Raw genomic sequence first — 27,446 nt, forward strand, 5'->3', positions numbered from 1 at the left:
TACCGGCACGCTATGATGGCCGTTTTGACGTTTGTCCGCATCAAGATTCGTATTATTTCTTATCTACATTGGAGCTCATTAAAATTTATGGAATGTATACTTTTACGACACAACGCGGCATTTGCTTTTCGAAATTCGAAATTTAAAAAAATGAAATCTACTTATAGGATCGCTGACCAGCACAATTCTACACATATATTTTACATTCTCCGGCAAACTGGCATCAAAACTCAATGCAAAACAAAGCAGTTTCGAATTGACGTTGTTTCGGTTCATATGAAATATATGAGTAAACATTTTTATTGTGACTCGCATTTGATTATATTTTTTTCGAGAATGAATTGAGATTTCACCTCACTATTGTAAGGATTCGCTCTGGACCTTTTGGAGGGAAAAGTGTCGTTTTTATTTTGACTTTCAATTATTTTGTGAAATCTAGTTTAAAGTGGAATAGGATAGTGCTATTGTGCCTTAATCGAAGATTAAAACGCGAAATTATATGAATCTCGAAATAAAATACCCGTATCGGCCCGTTTTAAGGAATCCCGAGTCAATCCAAGCACGCCGCCTCAAATTGCCTATCCTCTTGGTGGCGGCCATATTTACAGAAACATATTTAAACTTCATGTTTAGGCTGATGGCTTTGCCAAAGCCTTAATAAATTAAAAAAAAAAATCACTATTGTAATCTGTCAAAACGTCCGTCATAGCGTGCCGGCATTATAGTGTAAGTGTATGCATTTTCTTTTCTGTTTAACACAAATTGATTTAAATATCATAGCAGTAAAACGTCGTGATATTGAATAAACTTAATATTACAATTACAGTCAGCCTCTGGTAGCAGTGAAGGTACCTGGGCGAGTGAAAAAACTTTCATAGCTTTCTTTCTGATGGCACTACGGCAAAAAAATCGTGAAAAAAAACCACAAAGAACATACGTGAGAATGTCGGTTTTTTCATCATTTTTGAAAACAAGGTTCTTCGTGTACGTAGGGTCTGGGGCATCAACGATGCATTTCCCGAAATCAAACATTTTCCACGAGAAATGGCAAGCTGGCGAAGCTATTTCCGCATGGAGGAAAATACAGTATTTAGGTCCATCTGAAATCTAAGAAAACAATTGCCACATTTTATTGAATGTACCTCTTAAATGTAAAACAGTTAGTTTTACAAATTGGTGAAAAAGGATAACAAGGAATACAAGATTCTCATGACCTAAAATTTTAAAAAGGCTACAATATCAATCTACCATTTCTAATTTCACCGGTGACAATACGCAATTTCTAAAAAATGGTGGGCTTTTAAGTTACAAGTACAGTACAAAAATTAATTTTATTTTTAGTATATTATGAAGAAAATGCATTGACCTACTAAAAAACGCGAAGAAAGAAATAATGATGACAAAAAACTTTTAACCAAATTACGAAAGAGTTTATTCTGAAAATTCCAATAATTACGAATTCAAAGTTTTTGTTCAAAGTGGTAATAATGTGATATAAGTGAAAGTAAATACAGGTATATATGGACTCCCGCCGCTTTAAATTCTATTTAGAAAGCCCAAACAAGAGAACTAAGTTAATATAACAGAAAACGAAAACAATGTTGTAGAACAATAATGGAAAATATTTAATGAGGATCCCGATAATTGGGTAAAGGACTTGTATAGAAGCCAAAACTCTTAATTACGCAATTCCTAATATTTTTTTTACACACTTATAACCCCACGTAGGCAATCCTATCTCCGGGTGCCGTGGACACACCCATAGACAACAACAAATTACACCCAAACTCACGAGACAAATAAATGAAGGCAGGCCAAACAAATATTTCTTCCGGCACGGGAATCGAACCCGGGACCTCTGCGTCCGGCATGGTAACCGTTCGGCTACCGAGGCAGTTAAATTTATTTAAATTTAAATTTATTACTGTAGGTACGGCTTTATTTATATTGCAAAAGTGTAACAATGAACAAAGATTCAAACGTATTCCCAAATGGAATATTGATCTACTTTAATTAAATGTTTGCACGTCGATAATGACTTATCGATAGATTATGGTACGACACTAAAGAAATCTGCCATTTGTTCGTTCAATTTTTGTTTAGGTATGCACGTTCATTCTGTAGTTAGGGCAGCAACTTTCTTTTATTTTTTTTCCGTCCTCTAAGAATTTGTCATTAAAATTGTAAAGCAATTTGCGCTTGTGACAACTGCCACAGTAAACTCGTGGTAGAGGCACTAGTCGACAACTTTTTTGAATTTCCAATCGCGTCAGTACAGAACGGTTGGTCGGTGACGTCGACACTCGAACGGCCGCTTCCACACTCAAACGGCCCTTTCGGCGTGCAATTGGCAGCCACGAAGTTCGAATGGCTGCCTCGATTGCCGAACGACTCAGAAAATGCGAAGGCATTTTATACCCCTCTTATCCAAGACTGGTAAAATGGTGGCAACGATACCTGAACGGTCGCGTTGATGGAGATTGGAGAATCTATTTATTGCGAAGTGTGGTAACACATCGCCTCAAATCGATTTCACGTTGATTAGTGTGGTGATTTCCTTAGTCACCACATACAAGATTAAGGACGTGTAAAATATTGTTTTTATGTTTTTAAAAACTACCCTACACATATGAAAAGATTGAACAGATTCGTAACGCAGTTTTAATGGCAAGTTTTTGTACCTAATGCTACGAACGAAACATACCAGCTATGGATACTTACGGTTAACGTGACCGGATATCCCACAACTGGCACTTGCTTTAAAAGGAAGTACATGGTGCATTTAATCTCGTTTCCCGGCTGCAAGAACCCGCTCCTGGGCTCAAATCTCACATTTAAATACTTTCTAACTGGTGTGACAACGTAGTTCCATTCATAGTGGAATGTCGCTGATCCGTCGTTTTTTATATGGAAAGGTATTGTTCTTTCGTATGTTGACACCGTCTGCAAAGAAATGTGGCTAATACATACGAATCTATCTCGTAGAAAAGAACTGTGTTAGCGTATCCTAAGCTGGCTCTCTTTTGACGATTTCTTATTTGCCTTATTTTTATAGTGGTTAATGCTTAGAATAATAACGCATAGAATGATAGTTTCATATCAAACGAACTGTCACAAGTGAGGCAAAAACCAAATTCATGTAGGCGTAAGCAACTTGTAACTACGCTCGTCGGCACGCACACAAATATACAAATAATGATGCCATGGAATAACATTTCCCTCAAAAGTGGGGAAATTGTATCTTGCTTAACTCATCATTAAGTTAAAGGTGCCTACAGATTTGCCCGACATTGTCGATCAGGTGCCTACAGATGTGCTCGGTTTTGTCGATAAAAAACGAATATAGCACTTATTTGTAAATCCAAGATGGCGGACACGATTTTTCAAAATATGCTATATGGGTATCGTTTTCGAGGTATTTGGGGATGCTCATTACGAATATGGCACTCATTTCTAAATCCAAGATGGCGGACACGAGTTTTGAAATAAATGCAATATGGGTATCATTTTCGAGGTACTTGGGGATGCTCATGACGAATATGGCACTCATTTCTACATCCAAGATGGCGGGCACGATTTTTCAAAAAAATGCAATATGGGTATCATTTTCGAGGTACTTGGGGGTGCTCATTACGAATATGGCACTCATTTCTAAATCCAAGATGGCGGGCACGATTTTTTCAAAAAAATGCAATATGGGTATCATTTTCGAGGTATTTGGGGATGCTCATTACGAATAAGGCACTCATTTCTAAATCCAAGATGGCGGACACGAGTTTTCAAATAAATGCAATATGGGTATCATTTTCGAGGTACTTGGGGGTGCTCATTACGAATGTGGCACTCATTTCTAAATCCAAGATGGCGGGCACGATTTTTTCAAAAAGATGCTATGTGGGTATCATTTTCGAGGTATTTGGGGATGCTCAATGTGAATATGGCACTATTTGTAAATCCAAGATGGCGGGCACGATTTTTCAAATAATGGCAAGTTGGGTATCGTTTTCGAGGTATTTGGGGGTGCTCATTACGAATATTGCTTTTGTTTGAACTGTCGTGTTTGCCATCTTGGATTTAGAAATGAGTGCCATATTTGTATTGAACATTCCCAAACATCTCGAAAACGATACCCAACTTGCCATTATTCGAAAAATCGCGCCCGCATCTTGGATTTAGAAATAAGTGCCATATTCGAAACCTAAAACCGAAAATGCCATAAGCAAACATTAAAGAAAATAACTGTTAAAATAGATTAAAAAATCGCTTAAGAATGCTCCCCTTTTAAGAAAATAAAATATTTTAATATAAAATATTTCGCTTGAGTTACGAAAAGAAAGACATAATAAGCTATGAAAGTTGTACTGGTGGTGCCAACACTATTGTAGAAACAAATATATAAGTACTGTAAATTTGTTGCAATATGTGCTCCAATTCAAATAAAATTAAAATAAATAATTATTCAATAAAGCATGAACGCAGAGCCGTTAAAAGTATTATAAAATAATTAAGTGTCCCAATCACTTACAGGAGTTAACGAAAACATTTAATGTTTATTAAAGTAAATATTAGTTCAAGATGCGCAAATAAATCTAAATTACAGGCACCACTAAAATTTACGTAATATAATTATTTTGATACAGAATAGCAAAATGGGGAGAAAAAAAATTCGTTACTTTGCAATACTTTCGTATCTTGTTGCCGCGAAATTATTTTTCTGTTTTAGTGAATATTTACATAAAAATATGAGTTGAAACGCATTACTTACTTGTGGAATGCGATGTTAGTGTCTATTTTATGTTTGTCTGTTGTATTTTTACACCCATTTACCGCACATTTCGTCATTTTTAGCAAAAAATTTTGGAGCTGTTCGCGGTGCAATATGACCTTGAGCACTAACAGCCCGCGCGCTCCTGGGACGCGTTTGGAACCCTCTAACTTGCCTCACTTAGCGTGTGCGGGCTAGGTTTCTATGCGTTATTATTCTAAGGGTTAATGCATGTGTAAGTATTTTATTACTGTAAAGACTCATAAAACGTTTGCCTAAAAGCTTTCAAAAACATTTTACCTCATCCAAATGAATATTGGTGTCTACTTCACTATCCAGTGTATGTTCGTAAGAATTAATAAGGTAGTAAGTCACTGTGGGTTTGACTAGATGGCTGAGGGCGTTCACACAGAGGGTTAAGTACTTGGTACAGTACATCACACTGCAGAAAATCTTGAATGACATAGGACCGTCTTGTATTGGTGTGTACTCGATTCTGAGAAAATGAAAAACACGACACCACAAATGCATATTTTGTTACAGGAACCAAAAAAAGTTATTTGAATAAAACCCACATCTTTTAAAATAAGACAAGTGTTTATATGAAATGGAACTATTTTTCCGGATTTAAATCGCGTATTTATAGTCAACCGTGACCACTGGACCTGTAAAGGGCCCGAAACGTTGGTTTGTTTGAAAAAACAAATATACGCGAAAAATATTTTCATTTCCTATGTGTAACAATCGCGAAAACCTAAGAATACGATACAAATACAAGTGTTGTCAAATTTTACTACAGTCTGTCTGTTTTGAAGACGGAGTAAAATGACAGTTGATTGCGCCAAAAATGTTAGCCACTTACGAGCAGCTAGTAATTTCAGTTGATAGATATATTCTATCGACTATCTACTGAATATTGGTCACGCCCATGAAATAAAGCTAACTTATTTCATTTGAACCATTGGGCTTACAGAGCCCAAGTTCATTTGAATTGTCAATTTTTGTACGTTCATACATACATATTTTTTGAATAAATCAAAATCAGAATAAAGAAGGCAATAACGCAATTAGTAATCATTAGAACGTCGTAACATTCACAATTCAGTAATTTTTTGGCATAATTTTGTCTCCTTTCACAATCTATCGACAACCACTATATAACTATTGAAAATTTTATGAAAACTGGCAACCCTACAAAGTTCTTTTACTCCGTCATAGATTTATAATATCGTTATAAATATAGTAAGTGACTAGTTTGCAAAAAGGTCTTGAATTACTAAGTCATATTCCAACAATAAAAGTATAATAAATTTAAATTGTTTTTCGGATTGGATTGGTGGAGTTCATCTCATCTAATGAAATATATTATATTTTCGGTCATTTCTCTAAAACCGCAATTTTCTGTGTCACAGCGCCAATTTCTACTTATTTATAGAAACAAAAATGTACAAAAAAAGAGTGTATAATATAGGTCGAAAGCTAACTGGAGGGCTCATGTTCCCAATAAACCTTTCGGGTCTAATGGAAAAAATATCCGAAATGCCTAAAACCTGATAAGGGCGGGGCGTGTCCTGAATGCAGAATCCAACACACGCTGCTAGGAACGAGTCGTGTATAGAAGACTATATCGAGGATTTTGATAGTTCAAGAAGTTTATTAGACAGCTTTGTAAATATAAATTCGTATGAAAAATTTTACTTCGCAAAAAATAGTTTCTTCTACTTTATTAGATAATAATTGAATACCGGAACGCAGTAATGATCACATTACTGCGTGGCGGCAGAAATAATTAAGTTCTTCGGTCGTCTTTCACAAGGAGCTCTACAGTTACTATATAATCTTATATTTCCTACTAAAAGTTTTACTTATACGTGCGTTACCTTTAGTCTTACCATAAGACTATAGAAAATCAGTGACAGGTGATGTAATTGTTTCTTTTAAGATGAAAAACGATTACTTCATAAATAATGTATATTAGTGTGGACAAGATGCCTTATCACTTACATGATTCGTGTTTCTGATCGTGGTTTGAGCACACCCTCTTCAGGATTAATGATGACTGGAGTTTTGCCAGACTCGTTGCACATCGAGTTGCCTTTAAACTGGAAATTTAGGCTCTCGTTTTCGTTATTTTTTAATACCACTACATTGGTGGTTGTAAAACCGACCAGTGAATTTCTTAAAATAAGAATGGGTGGAACGAAAAGAACATCAGGCTCTCGTACAACGCCAACTACCAATAAGTTCATCGTCAAGTTATGTTTGCTTATAATAAATTTCCATTGGGATTCGTAGATCTGAAATCATATAATAGGAGTTTGACAACGTTGTTGTTGAGAGAATATGTGAAAAGGATTGTGCAAAAACCTTACACCAGGTGCAGTAGGCGCAAACGTCATCGTCACTGGCCACGAAGTACCACCCTCAACGAAACCTTTCAGCACGTTGCAATGAAAGGGGATAAGTTCTGGCCCGAATGTCAGCAATTCAAATACAAATTCATATCCATCATTAGTAGGATTTATTACGTTAAAGGTCCTGGAATTAAATCAAAATTTTCATTAAGTGTTCATTATTACGTCACAAGCAAAGTTCGTTTAAAGTGAAACTTTATTGATTTAGGGTCGAATCAAATATAGTACTTCCCAAATTGCTACTACCAGGAATCAAACCCGGGACCAAGAGCAATTGTATTCACTCCGTGGCACTACTCAGAACACATAAAGCAAAATTATTTTAGAAAAGTTCATTTCCGAAATTGGTCCTATCGCGAATCGAACCCGGACCCTTCGCATCCCAACTTTTCATTTTCTGCTTATGTGTGGTGGTCTCTTAAGCCAGATTTACATTTGACTGACGTGTCGTGTCGTGACGCGTCAGGACGGTATCTGTTTCACACACACATCACAAGCCGTTAAGATTGCGAGACACTAATATAAATCTAACCATATTAAATGTATGAAACCAATACGGTTCTGACGCGTCACGACACGATATGTCAAACAAATGTAAATCCGACATTATGCATCGCCTCGTTGCGAAGCTCGGCGGCGGCAATGTGAGGTAAACCCAAAAGACACTTACTTCTTATAACATCCAGAACCTAAAACATTAAACTCTAACACAGACATATGTTGTGGCAATGCAATACCCGTAGCCTTCCTCCTTCCAGAAGTTAAGTAATCGCTCTCTTCGATATCCAGGTGCACATAAGGAATCAAAGCTTTTGCTGATATACTGCAGGATATGTTTTTGTTATAAGGATCTAGGTTGTCTGCAATACGAAAAAAACTAGAAGCGTAGTCTATAATAATACAGAATAATCACAAATGATATTAAGCCAAAATACCTATTGTGCTCTTAAGGCGTACTTTAAAGAAGAAGGCTTCAAGAGGACTAAACGAAACTTTAAAAGTTCGACGTTCTCGAGGTTTAAGGCAATCCTTGTTGGGTGTGATTGTGAACGGTAAGTCGATTTCAAACCAGGTGTCTACGGTGTGTCTTCCTTCGCTTCCACTGAACAGGGTTTCCTTGCTTGTCCCTAAAATGTATAAAGCAAACCTTTCAATGCTAAAACTTATTTGTATGCTGCTAATTTGAACCTGTTTTAATTATTACAAAGTGCGTAATTACCAGCGTCATCGTGAGCAATCGAGTCATTTTGGATTTCACTATTGTTAGGCTGGTTGATGATACTATCCGATGGAGCATTGGAATCAATTAGCATCTGTTAATAACACATAAAAATTACCATTAACAGACTTTTTGTTCTACCTCTACAAAAAGGCATCGTGATTCGCGACTTTAAATACATACTTCAATCTCATTGTACTTATCAATTCTAGCTGGATATTCTTCATCAAAATAGAAATCCCAATCGATTTTCATCGGTACATTGCCAACGTTTTCTACCGTGAATTCAAAGCTTCTTGTCTGCAATAAGCCCGTATCTTTTGTTTAAACATAAAGGGATCTATGCACACATAGAGCGCGGCGCATAGCGTGGTTAAAACAATTTTTTGTGGTAAGGTAAAATGATGGGAAATAATAATGGATCTGAAAAACAAATTAAACCGCAGCGAACTGCGGCTAGCAAATTGCAATTCTACGAAAAAAACTCCGAATTATATACTAAACTCCGAATTATATACTAAACTCCGAATTATATACTAAACTCCGAATTATATACTAAACTTCCGAAAGAAATACTAAATTACCGAAATTACACGTTGTTCTATAAAAACGTTTTACCATACTGTAGGAACCAGCTCAATTTATATTATTGGTTACATAAATTTACCATTTTAATTCGTTTAATGTTACCATTCGGTCCGCGCCGGCAACATTTCGTGCGTCCTTGAAACGCTACGCCATCTTGACAATTTTTTTACTGAGTTTTGCCTACACGGCTATCACTTTCACAATTTAATATGAACATGGGACTCTTTCTGGACAGAAACGAATATGATCGAAATAGGTTAGATACGTCCATGTAGGTTTTTCTTTAATATAAACGCGGAAGTCTTTCTGCACAGAAACTAATTTCCCTCACCACTATTCATTTCCCACCGTCCACGTCCAATTACCTAAATAGTAATAAATTATATCATTTTCAGCATATTTACTCCAAACTATTATATAGTATTGATTGATTACAAGTAAATTTTGATATTTCTGACGAGTTCCTGTCTTTTCACTCATAATTCCGTATGATGAAATAGTTTAACAAGCACCAAACTTTATGAAATGCATAAGGTCGCATTTAAATTCATCATAGGTGATTTACAATAAAAATTGCTAACAATGTTTTTCGATAAAATATAAATTAAGTTGACAGAGTACCTATACATGATGCGCAAGAAAGATATTTTGAAACTTTCAGTATTTCATACGGTTGTTTCCTTTTTTTAATTGCACAAACATTAGGAGCTTAATAAATAACGCAGTAATATTCATATTTTGAAAATCTAATTTTTAATTTAATTTTCATAGTTTTGGTTTCTGTTTATTTGAGCGACAAGTATAAAAGCGTAGCTATACCCCTGAAACTTAGCTTTTGTGGCCGTTACAGTGGTATTTACATAGTCGAACTACATAGTCTCGCAAATCTATAATCTCTAGGTTCTTTGTCATTTGTAGAATTTTGGTAGAAGTATGCTATTAATTTCAAATATAATTTTCTCTTTTTGTCTTTAAATAAAGAGAAACCCGAAAAATTTTACCTTTACATAACAGTATCTGCGTAAATTACAACTTTACGTTATCCTGATCACAATGGCAAAGTTTTTAAGGTAAAATAAAGCTTTTTCATGTTTTTATGTTACTCAGAAACAAAATCATGTTACACCAGTACCAAAAACGAATACCTACTACAGTAGTAACAAAAACGACTTAACCTTAAAATAATTAGGATTGTGTGCAATTTCGGAGAATGGATGGACTTAATTTGGGAGAATTGATGAACTTATTAGCAGAGATTGATGGATGCCGACCGTATGTTCAAATAGCCACAATTACCGGTTTTTTTTTTTGACTGAGTGGAAATTGTTATGGATACCCCTGAGCCCAGGGAGACTCAGGGGTTATGTGGGGACTCTCCCTCCAGACTGGAGGGCCTACCCCACTAAAACCCCCCCGGGTTTCCCTCTCGCCGGTTGAGTCGGCGCCGTGGGATCAGTGAACATTCACCACGACGCCGCCCGGAATTACCTGATAAATAAAAGTATCCTTTAAAAGTTTTTCCTCTTGAAGGTTACACATATATTTACTGTACTCGGTGGACACTGAGTATAATATAAGTATGTTGAGTAATCCATACATATCTGCATGATCTACACTTTGGTCTCCGATAACTTGCTCCCGCCTTTCTTCTAGGCTAAATTCACTGAAATCAAATCATTATTTTCTTTCACATTTTTAATCGACGTTTTATGTGGATTCAAAGTATAGTCATATATTAGTATTTTTCCCGGTGTTTATATTACAATACGATGCATTATAGTACTAGGTTATGGTTAGTTATGATATAATCAGTTAATTTCATACGCGTTATGATTAAAATAAGTAAGCAGCTGTCGGTTGTCCCACGTAGTACACTTTAGGTCCATGACCAGAGAATCATCACTGATAGCTGTAAGCGAACAAAGCAATGGCTCCTGTAAGGAATGCGACAATCAATTAAAGAGAAACATATTTCAGTTAACGATTTCGGTAACTTACATTGTGTGACTTAGTTTGAGTAATTAATCACTAATACACTTTCTTATCACGGTATGATTCCTTTGTATTTTCCAGGTATTTCCGAACAGTTATAGCCACGCTCCATGGCCACGGGTTGACTGACTAGTAACAGATGATGGCTTTAATGGGTCTACCCTTTTTCGCTGTGAAGACTTTCTTAAAAAAAAATTACAAATTATTGTGATACCGCCACAAATGATCTAGATGATGATAGTAGTGTCGACAGCGATCGAGGGTAGATTCTCAAAGCTGTCATCTGTTGATAGCCAGTCAACAAAATATCGGGAAAATGAAAATAAATCATACCTTGGCAAGAAACCTGTAATTAGTGATAATCAGTTAGTGAATCGCAAAAGTCTTAAAATCAATCTATGTAGTTGCGTGTTCTAGGTGAGATACAATAAGATTGTAAACGTTTTCAACAATTTATTAATAAGATCTATTCGTAATGTTAAACTCTTACCCTCTTTACGGAAATTGCTTGAAGGGAGAAGAACATAATTTCCAAGTCTTTTTCTTCTCCTGGCGAAATGTAACCGACAGAGGGCTTTATTACAATGTTATCTCTAGTCTCCCAGGAAAACTTAAATACTTTCTCCGAATTATTCACCATTATTACTGAACGCTTTTGTAAAGAACACAGTTCGCAGCCGCCTAAATAACAGCAGAAAACAAGATGAAGTTTTGTCCACACAATTTGGATCAATGTTTGGTCAGTTTTAGGGAAAGAGTTGTTTAAATACATTTTGTATTAACCGGGCTCGAGGCCCTGGAAGCCCTGATGAACATATCTTCAAATAGTAGCAAAGCTCCATTACTTTTGGTGGAATTCAATAAAACTTAAAAATCAGAGTTTCACGGTATCGAGATATTTATTTTCTTGGATAAAAATCATTACAATTATCTGATAATTATGCAATATATACATATATGACAATTATCCATGCTGATGCATAGTTTTGTTTCTTTCAATTTTTGGCTAAAAATGACAAACAGTGAGAAAACCACTCTGTGGAAAAAACTAAATGAACACGGCATGGCTAGAGGAGAAGCTAGGGTAGCATTTTGTTGTTCCGATTACTTAATCTTGGAAATATGAAGATAATTATCAAGGTATATTTATCAAATTATCGTGATAATTATCACTTTGAACCCCGCTTAAAGCTGACGTATAGTGATCTCGGACCTTCGACATTTGTCAATTACTACGTATGCAATCATAAGATGATAGTTTAGCGAGCGTTCCACAATCTCGAATCAAAATTAGAAGAGAAATAGTTGCGTTTATCCATGGTTTATTAATTTATTTCTATGAACACGCTGTTGAATAAATTTCCTTTCTGCGAACTGAGAGGCACACATTTTTTAACCAATGCTATTTATTCTGTTATTTGGTAAAACATTATGCGAAACACGTGTAAACTAATATTTACAATAATATACTAACAATAATTTCCAGATTTGTTAACCATTTTATCAATTTATTTGTCTCATACCAAACTTTTTTCCATGTGTCTACTTATGAACCTCAAACACTGTCCGTAGAGTCCTGTCTGTAGAGTCCAATATTAGCTTAACTTTTTAGCCTCAGAAGTCTGTTCTTACCAAAATCCAAAACGTATCTGAGTAAAGATGAATCAGCGCCAGAGTCGCTGTGTTTATTTATTGACGTGCGGGAAGCTTTTTTTCTTTTTGAGATAGAAACTCTGCGCTTATCCATCATCGGTGCGCTTTTGGGTTTCTTCTTGTCACTTCCCGCCGACACCGAAGACCTTTATAGAAAAGCTTATAAGAAATATGTAATATGTTTTACAACACAGTATTCTTTAATAATATTGGTTTATCATAAGTTGATCGGTGTTTTCCCTTTAAGCAAAATATAAAAAATCGAAGCACTAAAATATATAAACATTGATTTTTAGGGAATTTCTGTGGTTTATAGTGGAGCTAGACTTTCAAGTAATTCCCTCCGAATCTACCACTTTTACGATCAGCTAGCACCATTGATTGTACAAGTGGTCGCGAAACCTTGAATGCAAATATCAATACATAGTTATTCTAATAGCAAAACAAGTGACAAAGCTTAAGAATATTGAATTATCTACTGTTAGGAATGTAAATCAAAAGCCATTACCCATTGTCAAAATCAACATCTAACTCTATAGAAAGCATTTCTAATCCGAGTAGTATGACATCTTCCATAAACGCCTCAGCCTCACATAAAACCTACACACAAAAACAAATTAATTGCTGCTCCTAACTTAAAACAGATAAAGCAGTTTGCGTACCTAATTATTATGTTTGTTTATAAAAAAAACCGATCTCAAAAATTTGCTCTTCCGATTTTTTTTATTGCAATTAATCTATTTGCCAAGTTTTATAAAGTCGGTTAACAAAAAGTGAGTCAAATCCAATAAACCGGATTTATCCCCTAATTTGCCACTTTTAGAGGTGGAATATTTTCCTCAAATTTAATCAGGACCACTACTGAGGTACCTCCTTTCCAACAAAAAAATAATCATCGATATTGGTTCACCAATGTCGGGGTAATCGCGTAATATACACAAAAAAAATACAGTCGAGTTGAGAATCCCTTCCTTTCTTTCAATTGGTTAAAAAGATAATAAGATGTAAGTGCTATTAAGAAATTAAACTAGTAGATTAGTGGCAGTAGACCCCTTGTGAAAGAGTTCGTTCAGGGAAATATACTGCCACGCACACACACCACGACACATAAATGTAATGTGAGTATTCCGGTTTGGAAGGGTAAGGATGCTGGTGAAATTATAGGCACATGGGACTTGTCAACTGAGTGACGGGCGCGGTGGCAGTGCCCCTCAGATCTTTGGGATTTAAAGCTCTGAGTGGCACTGCAACTTACATGGACCGACGTATCACTTACCACCAGACACACGACTTGTTCGTGTCGTCATTTGGTATCATAAAAAAATACTGATTTATTGCATTCGGCCGGTCGCAATTACTTTCATTTCTTTACTTGATTAAATAACATTTCAACAGCTGCTCGTACCATAAAATGTTCGTAAGGATTATTTTCGATCGTCAACTGCAAATCACAACTTGTTCGGCCGCGGCTCAGAGGATTGAAATAAGCGTTTACAAAGGCTATTTCCTGAGGTACTAGCACAACCTGCATGGTGGTATTGACTTTATCTGCTATGATTTAAGAAACAACATATTATTAAAAATTATTAAATTCCTTGCGTAGGTAAATTTTCAATTTCGTCAGCAAACTCACCTATCGACTCCGTCATATGATCACACTGTTCACCTATATTAATATAAAATACCGGCCTTTCTGCTGGCGGTTGCTGAACTCGCACATTGACCACACTTTTCACTGAACTAATATTCTTGAATTTTATCACTTTGTGGCTTACAGACCCCAAGCAGGTCATTGGAAAGACAGTCACACCGAGCTTATGTTGTCGTAACACAGGCTGCATAAGCTTAATGCGAGGTATCACGCCTTCTCCTATTAGGCAAATCTTAAACGATTGCTCTTCGTTTTTTAGCAGTTTCAGATTTATTTCTAAAACAGCTCTGTATTCCTGTAAATTGTTTTTTTTAAATCAAGAGGCGAAGGAGAAGTTTTCTCCGCACATTTTACATTGTATAAAAAAATGTTTTTATAAAATAAATTTCAATTTAAATTAGACAACATATGGGTACTATGTGACGTTGCTCTGATCCCCAGGGTAGGTAAGTAACTAAAGCACTTTTATTATGGATCGTTAATAATCGGTGCCGTAAACACCCAAAACCAGAGACAATAATAAAAAAGTTAGTTTTCTACAATCGGGGATCGCACCCGTGACCTCACAGATGGCGACACCATGAAAACCAGTGTGCAAGCCACTCGACCACGGAGGTTGTAAGTAGATAGTTACCTCTAGAGCTATTGGACTGAATATAATTCCCAAAGTCTTATGTAATAAGGGTTCCACATGTATCTCGTTTTTATCCAGCGCAAAAATTTTATCATTAGTATTGTCTTGATAATGCATCTTGTTGAATAGCGCACAAGCCACTAGACCATTGTTATATAAATCAATATATGCGGTGTAACTGTTATTCACTGTCACACCGAAGAAATGTAACGTCACAGTGTCTTCCGTAAAAATGCAGTGTGGTGAAGGCTAAAATGTGATAAAAATTAGTAAGAAAAATAATGTATAACACAAATTCTTATGTATAAATTACACCAAACAACTAGAAAAGTTAAGTAACCTCTTTGATTTTATATTCATCCATGTTTTTAACGATTAAATGTTCTCTGAAAGTCGTATCTAAATTCCAGAAGTCCAATGAAGGCATAGCTCCAGTGCCGACCAACTTTAAAGGAACTCCATGCGCTTCCGCAGGACAAGTATCACTGACTACAAAGTGAATCGTTTCTTCAAACGTCCTCACCGCGGTAGCGAAGAATTGTATTTGAATTGTGCGACTCATTCCAGGTGCAAGAAGGTTGTCTTCATTTAATATTACGAAATTGCCGCATTTAATCGGAGGGTTTTTTATTCTGCATTCAGAAATATGTAATCATTTTTTAATTATATACACGTGCATACGTATATGCCTAAGCGCAAGAAAACCTACTTGTTATTCCCCAATTTGGGTAATGCTGCATTAGGATCGGCGGGGACACGATATATTTCCGGCACAAAGATTTCGTAAGTGAACGGGCACTTGCTGGTATTGTTCAAGATCACCTCTCTCATCACTCCGCTACCAACAGCGATGATATTAAAGTTCAGTTCGCCCAGAGGGAATAATGTAAAACTGAAATGAATGGTATTTATCGGTGATTCAATCCTTATGTACGTCAATTATACTGCTCGCAAACTCGCCTCATGTGTCGTATTATTTAAATCCTATGCAACAACGCAAAAATTTTGCTGGACAGCACACGCCGCATTACAAGAAATTAACATAATGATATACGGACGATAGATGATAGATGACGTCAGCAGGCTTCGCGCTCAGTAGCAACACTATACGAGAGATGGGATATTTGGACTCCTTATTTGTTTTAAAAATTTTATTTATTAGAATTATTTTAATAAAATTTTAATTTTCGTATGTATATTGTACCATCCATACCATACCTCCATGCACAACCTTCGTAATTAGGGGAATTCACGTAGCTCCGTTTCAAGGTAATTGTAATAAACTAATACGTACGTTTTATTTACATAGCGTTTTATTGCTGACTCGACAAACGTCGATATAGGAGTTGAGCGATATTGGAGTAACTCTTGTAATTTATTAAATTTTTTTTAGACTAAATTTAAGAAAGAAGAAATAAAAACGTTTATTTATCGTTTTTGTTTCTACTTTCTTCGTTTAGTATCGGTTATCTATCAACAGATTTTTCATATTTAATGTTTTACGAGGAATTGGGTGTTTGGCATTGTTCGCAACTAGATCTTCATCTGTATTAATTGGTTTGTGATTTATTGTATGGGCTATTTCACAGTGCGGCGGGTGGGACAGCAACAATTTGGCACGACTGATAGGCGACGAGATAGGCGAGGCGAGTCGTGACATCATTCATATTTTCAGCTACGGAATGCTGCTAACTATTGTGATTTTACGACAAAATCAGGTGCTTTATACGCCATAGTGTGGTCAATTGGTCGTACACTTATATTTGAAGTATTCTTAGATATAAATAATGAACCAAGCTCGTACTATAAGTACATAGTATAATTAATATCAAAATTTCAGTCCAGTAAATTGCGAAAATTAGCTGTTTTGCAAAATTCATAACATATCTAGAAAGCCACATTTTTAAAGTTTTTAAGTATGAATTGTATTTTCTTAATATGGTCCACGGACTGAAATAAACAAATATTACTATTATTTGCCTTATTCTTCTCAGCTTGTTAGCTGGTTTGAAACGCATTTTTATTATTATTATTATTATTGTCATTATTATTATTATTATTAAAATTATTATACAAGGACGAATATGTCGTAATAAAGCCATTGGTGTAATAAAGGCAAATCCGCTTTCTTTTCAAACTTTTCAGGGGAGAAGTTTAAAAATTCTAATGAATCGATAGTTCTTTTATGCTTAAATAGGAGGCATACAATTTTACGTATGATAGTTGAAAATCTTGCAACTCCGTTTCTGGACGAAATCTCTTTTTTACTCCTCAAACGTAATATCGAGCAATTAAAGCTTAAAATATTTTTTTTTATAATATCAAGTGACGGGGCGAACAAGTCGTGCGCCTGACGGTAAGTTACACGCCTGTCCATAACAGTTGCAGTGCCACTCAGCTCTTTAAATCGCAAAAATCTGAGGCGCACCGCTATTGCGCCCGTCACCCTGAGACATAAATTATAAGTCGCATGTGCCTGTAATTTCATCAGCACCCTTACATACAGTAATACAGACATTGCTGCTTGGCGACAAAATTATATAAGGTGGCAATAATAAAATAAATACTTCCCTGGATTACCATAGTTATGATACAATAAAGGTATAATCACAGATTGTAAAGTAATAATTTCTAGTAATTCTGTTTTTTGTACCTACTTAAAAGTTCACATTAATGGAGGTTACTAGCTTTTCGAATTTTCCCGACGACACACAGTGGTGGTCATAGAATTAAGGACATTTCATAATACGGCACTTTTTGATATACAAATGTTCATAATAAACATAATAACTTGTGCTAGGTAGTACACATTTGGGGCTAACAAAATCTAAAATTAAATAAAAAAATATATTTAAAAATACTGTTAAAATTACAATCATTTTAATTTTATTTAAACTGAAATAGGATGGAAGCTGGACAAACAATTAAGAACGAGCTAGGGATTTAACTGTAGTATTCACAATATTTCAATTATTTGAGAAGTGGTACATTTTAATTAATTTAACAACGTTTTCTTAATAACATAATGATAAATAAAAAGAGGAATTTAATATATAGTAGCCAGTCCTCCACTGTGTATAACAGCATGGCAGCGGCGCGGCATCGATTCTATTAACTTTTTGCAGTTTTCAAGTGAGAGTTCCATTCTTATCGCATCGTACAATTCGTTCACGTTACTACACCGTCTGCTTGCCAATTTATTTTAGACTTAACACCAAAGATGCTCTTTTGGATTAAGATCTGGACTGTTTAGTGGCCAGTCCAACACAGTAACCAGTTCGCTGTCGAGGAATCTTCGAGCAGAGTAGGCTGTATGTTTCGGGTAATTGTCATGCTGGAATGTCCAAATTACCGGGAGATTATGCCGTGCTTCACCGTCTTATGCGTATATTTTGGATTTAATGCCATATTCTTAGGTCGGCGTACGTACTGCTTGCCATCAGAGTTTCATCCGAGAAAAGCACATACTTCTACTGCGCCTCTATCCAGTGTTCATACTTCCTTGCAAACGCAAGTCAGGCCTGTCTGTCGTAGTGTCAACATGGGCACCTTCTTTGTTACTCTCCCAAATAAGTGTGCCTCCACCAAGCGTCTTCGAACGCTGCGTGCAGATACTGCGCGAGGAGGATTGTTCTCATCAAAAACTTCGTTTTTTATTTGATTTGAGCCTTTCAATGGGTCCTGCTTAACGAGATTAACTATTCTTGAATCTTCTAGTGGAGACGTTCTTCTTTCTTTAGGTTTACGGGGAATATTCATAGTTGTCTTGTGTGTTTAAACTGTTTCACGGCCTGGTACACCTTCATTTTTGAGCATTGAAAATTTATATTAGAATTTGACTCTTCAAAATGAAGCGAATAAAATTGAAGATGATCTTTGTTTCAATGTTTATATTCGGCATTATTATACGGCGGCATGATTTCCAACCATTCTTTTTTCTTTTTTGATTTGTAGGTAAACTTGAAATAGTAAAAATAATAATAATAAAAACTTCGTAGTGAATTATTTTAATAACAGAATATCGATAATATGTACGCTTCCAAGAACAACACTATCTCAAAATAATCGTTAACAACAATCATCAAAATATACAAACAAGCAGGCAATCTGAAGAAACCAAAGCAAAATTTGGCAAGATTTATGAATAAACTACTTAAATATGTCTAATTACATGAGATATTTGGGCTTTTGTGTGATCTATAGACAGAAAAATAACACGTGCCTGTACAATGTTACATTCGGTCGATCTTCGCTTTTTAAAATGCCACATCCCGTAATGCTGTAGCGACGAATTTTTATTAATACTTAATTGTTCTCACTGTCAACATTTTTGTCCATTTTATTACAATACATGCGAATAATTCAATAAAACACTTGGAAAAACCATTTGTTTTGACATTTGATGTACTTCCCTTTGACAACCCTGTCATGTACTGCGAAATGGACACGGTTGGCATTTAGATGACGTTACGTACTTTCGATTCCCGTGTTTGACACAGACCAATGTAATGCTATCTCTTTTGGCTTAAGACGGTTTGCAAGAGTTAAACAAAGACAATAACATGTTTATGTTTTCAACGTCGAAATGCATCACATACATATAACGTCTGATGTATATATGTCAACATAACATGTCCTTTAGTTTCCATAGTCTAAGCATTAAGGACATAGAAATAGTAATGACGAATTATCGCATTCCATTTTCAAAATAGGAAAAATGAAAATTATATTTTAGTTCTTAATTATTTGTTCAGCCAGTGTTCCTGGAAGTAACGGAGTGATTGTGATTTAATAAATAAAAATATATATAGGTGCCATTATTTGAACAAGATTATTACTCTAAATAAAAAAGGTCAATCCAGATAATATTGTTTAACACCAGAGCATATTTTTAAATTTATTCTACACTTAATGGTTATTGCAAAATTATAATGGCTTTGTGTCATTAATCGTTCTTAATTCTATGACCACCTTTGTGTGTGTATATATATATATAATTATTATTTGACTCATGAGATAAAAATACTTTCACGAGCATTGACTTACAAATAAATGGACGACGGGTCTAATACAAAAACCACGAAAAAAATGTCCCAAGTCAACCTATTCGAAATTTAAATTGTAATGTCATCGCAGTATCGCGCTGTCAGTAGAACAAATGAAGACTAAAGCGAAGTGTCGCGCTCTGTATACGATTTTAGCGCCTTACAAGTGCGGACACTTTTTAGCGCGGACCCGACGTCCATATAATTGTAAGTCAATGTTCACGAGTGACTTTATTATACCAAGGGTACGATACTATGTTGTGAAATGTAACCAATTCGAGTTTTGTACGGTACTCTTCATTTCAAAGGCAGGTGTGTGTTGTAGCTCGTAGAGTGCTCTATCTTTTTCTAAGCCCCCGTCCGTCTATTCTTATTTCGATCTATACGCTAGTGTATTTTTAATTTATGATTGGTAGGTAGGTATGGTGCAATGCTTTCTGCAAATGCTCGTAGCTTATTATAGCGGTTTTCTAGTTTCACCTAATTAGTGTTCAGAATGGCAGAACCAAGAATTTATATTTGTTTCCCGGCTCTTTCGATACATCCGGGAATAAGCGTCAATAGTGTAATTTCGGCTTTAATTATACGCCAAAGGCTACACTACTTTCTAACACTATTTTCTCGCGGTCGAAACTAAACTACGATGAATGCGGGCGGGGGAAGGGAATAAAAAAACGCTCCGCAGTGGTGGTTTTCCACCGGCATGGCGAGACGAGAAGCCAAACCTCGCGTGAGCTCGCGCTGTGGTTGTGGGGTTAGTGACAGTGACTATTCAGTGCTGTTCAATTCGTCGAGCGATAAACACGCGGTTGGAGTAACATGTCCCATAAATTATTATTATTAAATATGTTGACGAAAGAAGAATCAGATGAAGCCATCTTTTTTTAAACCTCAAATTCAGGTCGCGTGCAGTGAAATGTAAACATTGACATATTTTCGTATATATGTAGGTATGTAAATATTATATATTATTATTTCAAAAATAAGAACATTTCATTTTCGAAAAAGTATTTGTTTTACATAATCTATTATCGATATCAAGTACTAAGTAGTCGAGTTTTGCTCGCAAATTTTCAATAACTATATAATAAGAAAATTATTTGTGTCCGCAATTACAATAATTTATCACGACAACACTAAATTTATCTCACCTGCACTGCAATACACATAGTGTAGGCACAAGATTAATTGGACATAGTGTAGGCACCGATTTTAAAATGAAAAAAAAAAACCAAATTAGAGTAGTTTAACCGAATAAAACTGACATTGTTGCTGCCCGAGCCAGCAAAATACATACAAAAACATACAAAAACGCGCTAGTATGTTTACATTATATTGCAACTACATCGTGTATTCATATTTTTGAAACGATACAATAATGACTAAAATCTAACAAATTCCATAGTTTTAAAAGTGGTTACATAATTATGATAAAATCACAATCCTAATTGTATAAATATTAAAATGAAAAAAAATAAATAAAAATGAAAATTAATTGTATAAATATTTACGAAAATGATAATATACTTTTCACTGATATAGTGTTTATTTTTCTATCAAATAATTGTACACCTGTTTTTTAACACGGTGTCATGATTACATATTTTTGAACCCAATACAAGGTTGAAATATCTATTATTTACATATATTCGAAAATGTGTCAATGTTTACATTTTATTGCACGCGACTGTGCCCCACAATGTCGCGATTTGGGTGAATTTCACTTTCCGAATTTAATGGCACTTTTTAAGTGATTTTGGTAAAACCCTTTTTTATTTTGGTTTTAAGATCTTAAACGTACAAATAACTTCAAACAATGTCAATAATTATTAAATCACGGAAATATTAAGTGAAATACAACAAAAAAACCTATATTTTTTTAAAAGAGGTGTTGAAAGCTTTACGCAAATTAGACGTCAACAAAGCCAGTGGCCCTGACGGAGTCCCAGCGATTGTCCTGCGGAACTGTGCACCCGAGTTGTCTCCGGTGTTGACTTGCCTGTATCGCCTCTCTATGAGTTCTGGACAAGTCCCGAAATCCTGGAAGCTTGCAAATGTACAGCCTGTACCTAAGAAAGGTAGTCATGCCGACCCATCTAATTATCGACCTATCGCAATCACCTCCATACTCTGTAAGACTATGGAGCGCGTATTGAACAGCCGTCTCCTTGGATACCTCGAAGATAACGATCTCCTCAGTGATCGACAATATGGTTTTCGCCGTGGACGATCTACTGGGGATCTTCTTGCGTACGCCACACATTTATGGAGCGAGGTTGTCGAGAAACGCGGTGAATCGCTTGCCGTGTTTCTCGACATATCAAAGGCCTTTGATAGGGTTTGGCACGATAGCCTGTTAAACAAGCTTCCAGCTTACGGAATTCCTGTTGGCTTTTGCACATGGATAGGCGATTTTCTGAAGGATAGGTCAATCCGTGTAGTTGTAGATGGTTACTCGTCTGCTCCTCATGGTATAAATGCCTCGTCTGTACCTCAGGGATCTGTCCTCTCCGCCACTCTATTCTTGCTGCATATCAACGACCTGCTGCTGATGCCCGGTATCTTTGGGTACGCAGACGACAGCACAGTGGCGGTGAGTTATGTGCCAGACGCCCGAGACAACAGTGAAGAGATCCGGTGTAAGCGAGAGGCGATGGTCACCCGGTTGAACCTGAGTCTGAAAGCTGCTTCCGACTGGGGAGATGCTAACAGGGTCAGGTTTAATGCGGCTACAACACAGGCGTGTCTTTTCTCATCAAAACGGAGTCCCCTACACCTTACTCCGACTTTCCGAGGTGTATCCGTGCCGATAAGGGACCACCTTGAGCTACTTGGTCTGGACTTATCATCCAACCTCAACTTTGGGCGATACATCGAGTGCTTGGCAAAAACTGCTGCCAGAAAACTAGGCATACTTTTCAAGGTCAGGCGGTACTTCACACCTGAACAGCTTTTAAATCTATATAAAGCACAAGTTCGATCCTGTATGGAGTACTGCTGCCACCTTTGGGACGGCTCTGCCCAATACCAGTTAGCTGCCTTGGACTCGGTGGAGCGTAAAGCAAAGAGATTTATTAACAATAATCCTCTTGTGGAGTCGAAGCTCCAAAATCTCGATCATCGCAGAAAAGTAGCCTGCCTGTCGGTTTTCTATCGGATACATTTCGGGGAGTGTGCGCAGGAACTTTTCAATTTGGTTCCGCCCTCACCGTTCCTCCTTCGGTCGACTAGAAGGTCCGGAGCACTCCATTCTTATGTCGTTGATATTCCACCTATTCGCACTAAGCGCTTTGCTTCCTCCTTTCTAATGCGTACGGCAAAGGAATGGAATGCTCTACCGGCATCTGTATTTCCCGAAAAGTACAATTTGGGGCTATTCAAGGCTAGAGTGAATAGGCATTTTTTAGGCAAACGCGTCCCATCGTCGGTCACATCGTCGCTTAACATCAGGTGAGATTGTGGCCAAGCGTGTGTCTATTATATATATAAAAAAAAAAAAAAAAGATTGCAAGAACACGAATGATTTTCTCATAAACATAAATGAGAAAGGCGGCACAATATTGAGAAATTATTATTACAACACACGTTTTATCGTTCACAAAAGAACACTTAATATTTTACCATTCACATCATCATCATCACAATCATCATCAACATAGTCACCATCGTCGTCATCATCACCAGCATCTTCACCACCACCATCATCATCAATATTATCACCATCTAATTATTATATCTCAAGTAAATGTTTGGCTTAAAGCAACTATTTAACTTAAAAGTAGACAAGAATGAGAGCGACAAGAATGATACTTGGATATATTTTTAGTTGTGAAGGGCGTAAAATATGCTGGACCGTTATAAAAGTGCGTGGATTTTAAAGTTCCCTTTGTCTAATTGATGTACAATAAAGTTTATAAGACTATTGCTTAATACTTATTTAGATAGATTGCTTTACATGGATGAGAACGATTTAGTCACTAGCGCTGAAATTGGTATTTAAGTCGACTTTTTACTAAATTGAAGATGCACAGGTTACTTCACTGTGTACAGTCCGATCTGACAGGAGCCCCTTCTCACGTGTGCGAAGGGTGAAGGTGATGCGGTATGAACTTTTGTTATTAGGAGGTTTTTAGGTGAATTAACACTAATGATAAGAAAAATTTAAACACTTTTTGTATTCCCTAAAAAAACATGTTTATTTATAACAAATTGTAAAGTTACGGTATGTATTCGACGTGAAAGTTATTAGAGTTTATCCTCGATGGTAAATATTGCGATTTCCACAAGTGTTTAATTTTTTTCCTTATTTACTTCAAATTAGGGTGACGTGGAACTGGCTTACATGAATGAGAAATTACCCACTTGTTCCATTTTCATTTATTACTGTGGCCTAGTAAAGTAGTCTTTTTATGTGTAACACAGACTAAGTAAACAAGCAATCATATTAAATAAATGATGCTTAGCAATCATGTAATAATACAAAAGTTATTGAAAAGGACACATTTTTGAGGTTATTTGAAAACGACCCATTTATATTAATAGCCATTGCGAGCTCGCGCAAGAAATCGTGTTTCCGTTTCATACTATATAATAATAACGTAGGTAACTACTGTTCAATATTACATCAACAAATATTTCAAATCTTGCCTCGCCCGTCCTCGTCAATCCAGACCATTTCCACTGAAGATGCGCTAGAAGAGAATTTAAATTTTTTCCATACAAATTCCAATCCTTGTCTAGCCTCGCCGTTGGAAAAGCACCTCTACATTAGAAAGATTTTATGGTATTTCTTAAGTTATTAGTAACTTTTTATTTCAATTTTTTTTTCAACTTTCAATTATTTTAAATGTAGTATGTAGAATGTAAACAGTAATTTAAATCTAAAAGGCTGACTGTATGATACTATTTAATATTTTTTAAATATTTAAGATCTGATTAACTGTGATTTTTAGTATACATCATTTGAATAACGACAGTTTTAAATTTTATGTTGTCTAGAGGAGATTTAAGTTACCTACTATGATTGCAAGTTATTTTTCATATTTTAATTTTAACTAACTAAGGACAAGGAGGCTGAAAAACTAAGTTAACTGATTTGTACTACGCTACTTTAAATGAAAAAAAGTTCCAATATTGACCGTTTTTGCTTTTGAAACCTACCCCTTTCTCATTGAGAATATAACCCAAGTACGCGATGCCCTTTCTTAATCCGTCGAGTAGGGGAACGTGGGGTAATGGGAGCCCGTGGGTAATGAGAGCGGTGTTAAACTCGACTTTCCCAATGCCCGTATTTGTGCAAACGGCACTCCTATGTCTTCGTTAACTTTCGACAAGGTTCGAGTCCCCTGGGCGCCCCCGTAGAGCCCCGCGTTTAGTCGTATGAGATGATTGTGTGTTTTTCGCTCCGCGCTTATAAAATTTGCTAAATTTCATCATCCCAGGTAAGCATTAAAATGCATAGATTTGATGTATTTACACTAGCTATGTCACCATATCTATCAAATTTTAGAAGTTATGCTTAAAATCACAATAAAAATAGTCATGTTTTTACCGTTTTATTCCCTTTTCAATTCGATGTTACGCGGGTAACGAGAGCTATTTGGCTCTCCTTATCCCATTGCAATATTCACTGGATATTCCTTTAACACTTTCTTGTTTATTTTCATTACTTTTTAACTTATATATTTTATTACATAATTTTTTTTTCAGACTGATTATATATTATTTCAGACTGATTATATATAATGGCTCCCATTTGACATACGGGATTTTTACCGGCTCTCATTTCCCGAACAGTGGGGTAATGACAGCGAATGACATGTTTTAGTTTATTCTGTTTTAACCAAATATTTTATTTTAGTTTCATATTTTTTCTGTGATTATTTAGTACCCAGATATGTGGAGCGTAAGTTCATAACTAATAATAATTTAAATTGCATAAATTATGACTTTTATTGTCAATTTTCCTTAGTAGGCTCCCATTCCCTGACGCTCCCCTACTATTGCTTACTAGTACACTTATTGAACAATAACTAGCTAGTACCGGAAGTATCGAAAGAACCGGGAAATCCCGGTTCCGTTGAAACCTAGAACCTAAAATCTGGGTTTGTCCGGTTCCGGAATCCCTACACCTAATAGGAGGTAATAGGACCCAAAAAATATCTTCACTGCCTTGGCTACTATAATAGCAATAATTACAATGCGTGTACAGGTATTTGGTGCGGGCAGAAAAGTACTACCTACTGGTGTGTTGGAGTATGGCAACATGGAAACGTAGAGATCATCGCCAATAACTAAGGAAACCGAACTACTCCATCATATGTAACTTTCACGGAGACAGAGCGACTGATCGGCATGTCGCTAAGAACCCCAACAACACAGTATTCGACGCCAAACGTCTGATCGTCCGCAAATTGGATGACCCGAGGATCCAGCAGGACATGAAGCACTGACCTTTCAAAATTGGCGGAATTAACGTTATAAATATTATAGCGTTCAAAATTTGCAGTTTATAAACTGACAGTTGCAAACATTGATGAGTGGCTGTGTACGTATGCTAGGGTAAAACCGGGATAGATGCCCCACTTTTTGAAAGGGCTTTCTAATATAAAAATTATTAGTTTACCATGAACAATTCCTATGGATATAACTAGTTTAATCTTTTACATTACATTAATACTTGATTTTATTCCTCTAACATTTACTGATTTTGAAGAAATTGACTTTTTGCAAACCTATTTTTTTGAGGATAGAAGCCTACCTATAGACGCCACACAATGAAAATACCAAGAAGGATGATGATGCCCTTTAGAATAAAATAGTAAAATTATTATAATAAAATGTTTTATTTGTAATCTTTAATATATTGTATATACGTATTACATCTTTAATAATAAATATATACGTATTTAAAGTTACTACCTACTTCACTTCGTATTTTTGTAGCTATCAAAACATTCTATACAAAAATGTTCGCTGTTAAACCATTTTAAAACTGTGAATAATTTGTCTTTTTGGTACTTTTACTTACTTTTAAACTGTTATCATTTACTTGTCTTTCACTAAAATAATGTATTTTTTTTTCCTAACTTTCTTGTATTGTCCTTTGCCCCTAACCTATACCGCGAAAAATCGAGGCGTCCATCCTATTCGATATGGATAGATGTCCTTTTATTATATAACTAAGCTATATACAAAACAGCGATTATTGACACCTAGGTGCGCAGTTAATGAACCAGTGTATAGTTATAATAAAAATAAAACGGAATTTATTATAACTTACAAAATTATGTGACAGTAAATACTTGCGTCTGAAATTTTGAACCGTTTATCGTGTTCGTCGTGGAGACAAACGCATGCACAAGCCAAACGCATCTATTCCACACGAAGCCCTGCAGGAACTTTGATGAGTGGTGTCTATACTCCTTGTTTAAACTATTTATTTTTTGTTGCGATTTGGGGAAGTTAGGTTTTTGAAAACGAGGC

General features: G+C 35.8%; 1 protein-coding gene across 1 annotated transcript in view; it reads right to left on the minus strand.

Moving 5' to 3' along the window:
• LOC113233812 (hydrocephalus-inducing protein homolog) overlaps positions 1-27,446 on the minus strand; it is a 112,794-nt gene that overhangs the window by 29,099 nt on the left and 56,249 nt on the right. The window contains exons 49-67 of the mRNA XM_026469026.1: positions 15,626-15,808; positions 15,257-15,548; positions 14,917-15,165; positions 14,265-14,577; positions 14,037-14,182; positions 13,140-13,231; positions 12,611-12,777; positions 11,469-11,659; positions 10,811-10,920; positions 10,475-10,649; positions 8,582-8,698; positions 8,399-8,492; positions 8,115-8,306; positions 7,850-8,039; positions 7,138-7,303; positions 6,770-7,062; positions 5,066-5,261; positions 2,722-2,943; positions 938-1,107 (exon numbers count right to left, since the gene is read on the minus strand). Coding sequence (XP_026324811.1) covers positions 938-1,107; positions 2,722-2,943; positions 5,066-5,261; positions 6,770-7,062; positions 7,138-7,303; positions 7,850-8,039; positions 8,115-8,306; positions 8,399-8,492; positions 8,582-8,698; positions 10,475-10,649; positions 10,811-10,920; positions 11,469-11,659; positions 12,611-12,777; positions 13,140-13,231; positions 14,037-14,182; positions 14,265-14,577; positions 14,917-15,165; positions 15,257-15,548; positions 15,626-15,808 — 3,558 coding nt within the window. The remainder of the gene's footprint in view (positions 1-937; positions 1,108-2,721; positions 2,944-5,065; positions 5,262-6,769; positions 7,063-7,137; positions 7,304-7,849; positions 8,040-8,114; positions 8,307-8,398; positions 8,493-8,581; positions 8,699-10,474; positions 10,650-10,810; positions 10,921-11,468; positions 11,660-12,610; positions 12,778-13,139; positions 13,232-14,036; positions 14,183-14,264; positions 14,578-14,916; positions 15,166-15,256; positions 15,549-15,625; positions 15,809-27,446) is intronic.

This window comes from Hyposmocoma kahamanoa, unplaced genomic scaffold, assembly GCF_003589595.1.
Source record: "Hyposmocoma kahamanoa isolate Upper Pololo Valley unplaced genomic scaffold, ASM358959v1 102, whole genome shotgun sequence".
NCBI lineage: Eukaryota > Metazoa > Arthropoda > Insecta > Lepidoptera > Cosmopterigidae > Hyposmocoma > Hyposmocoma kahamanoa.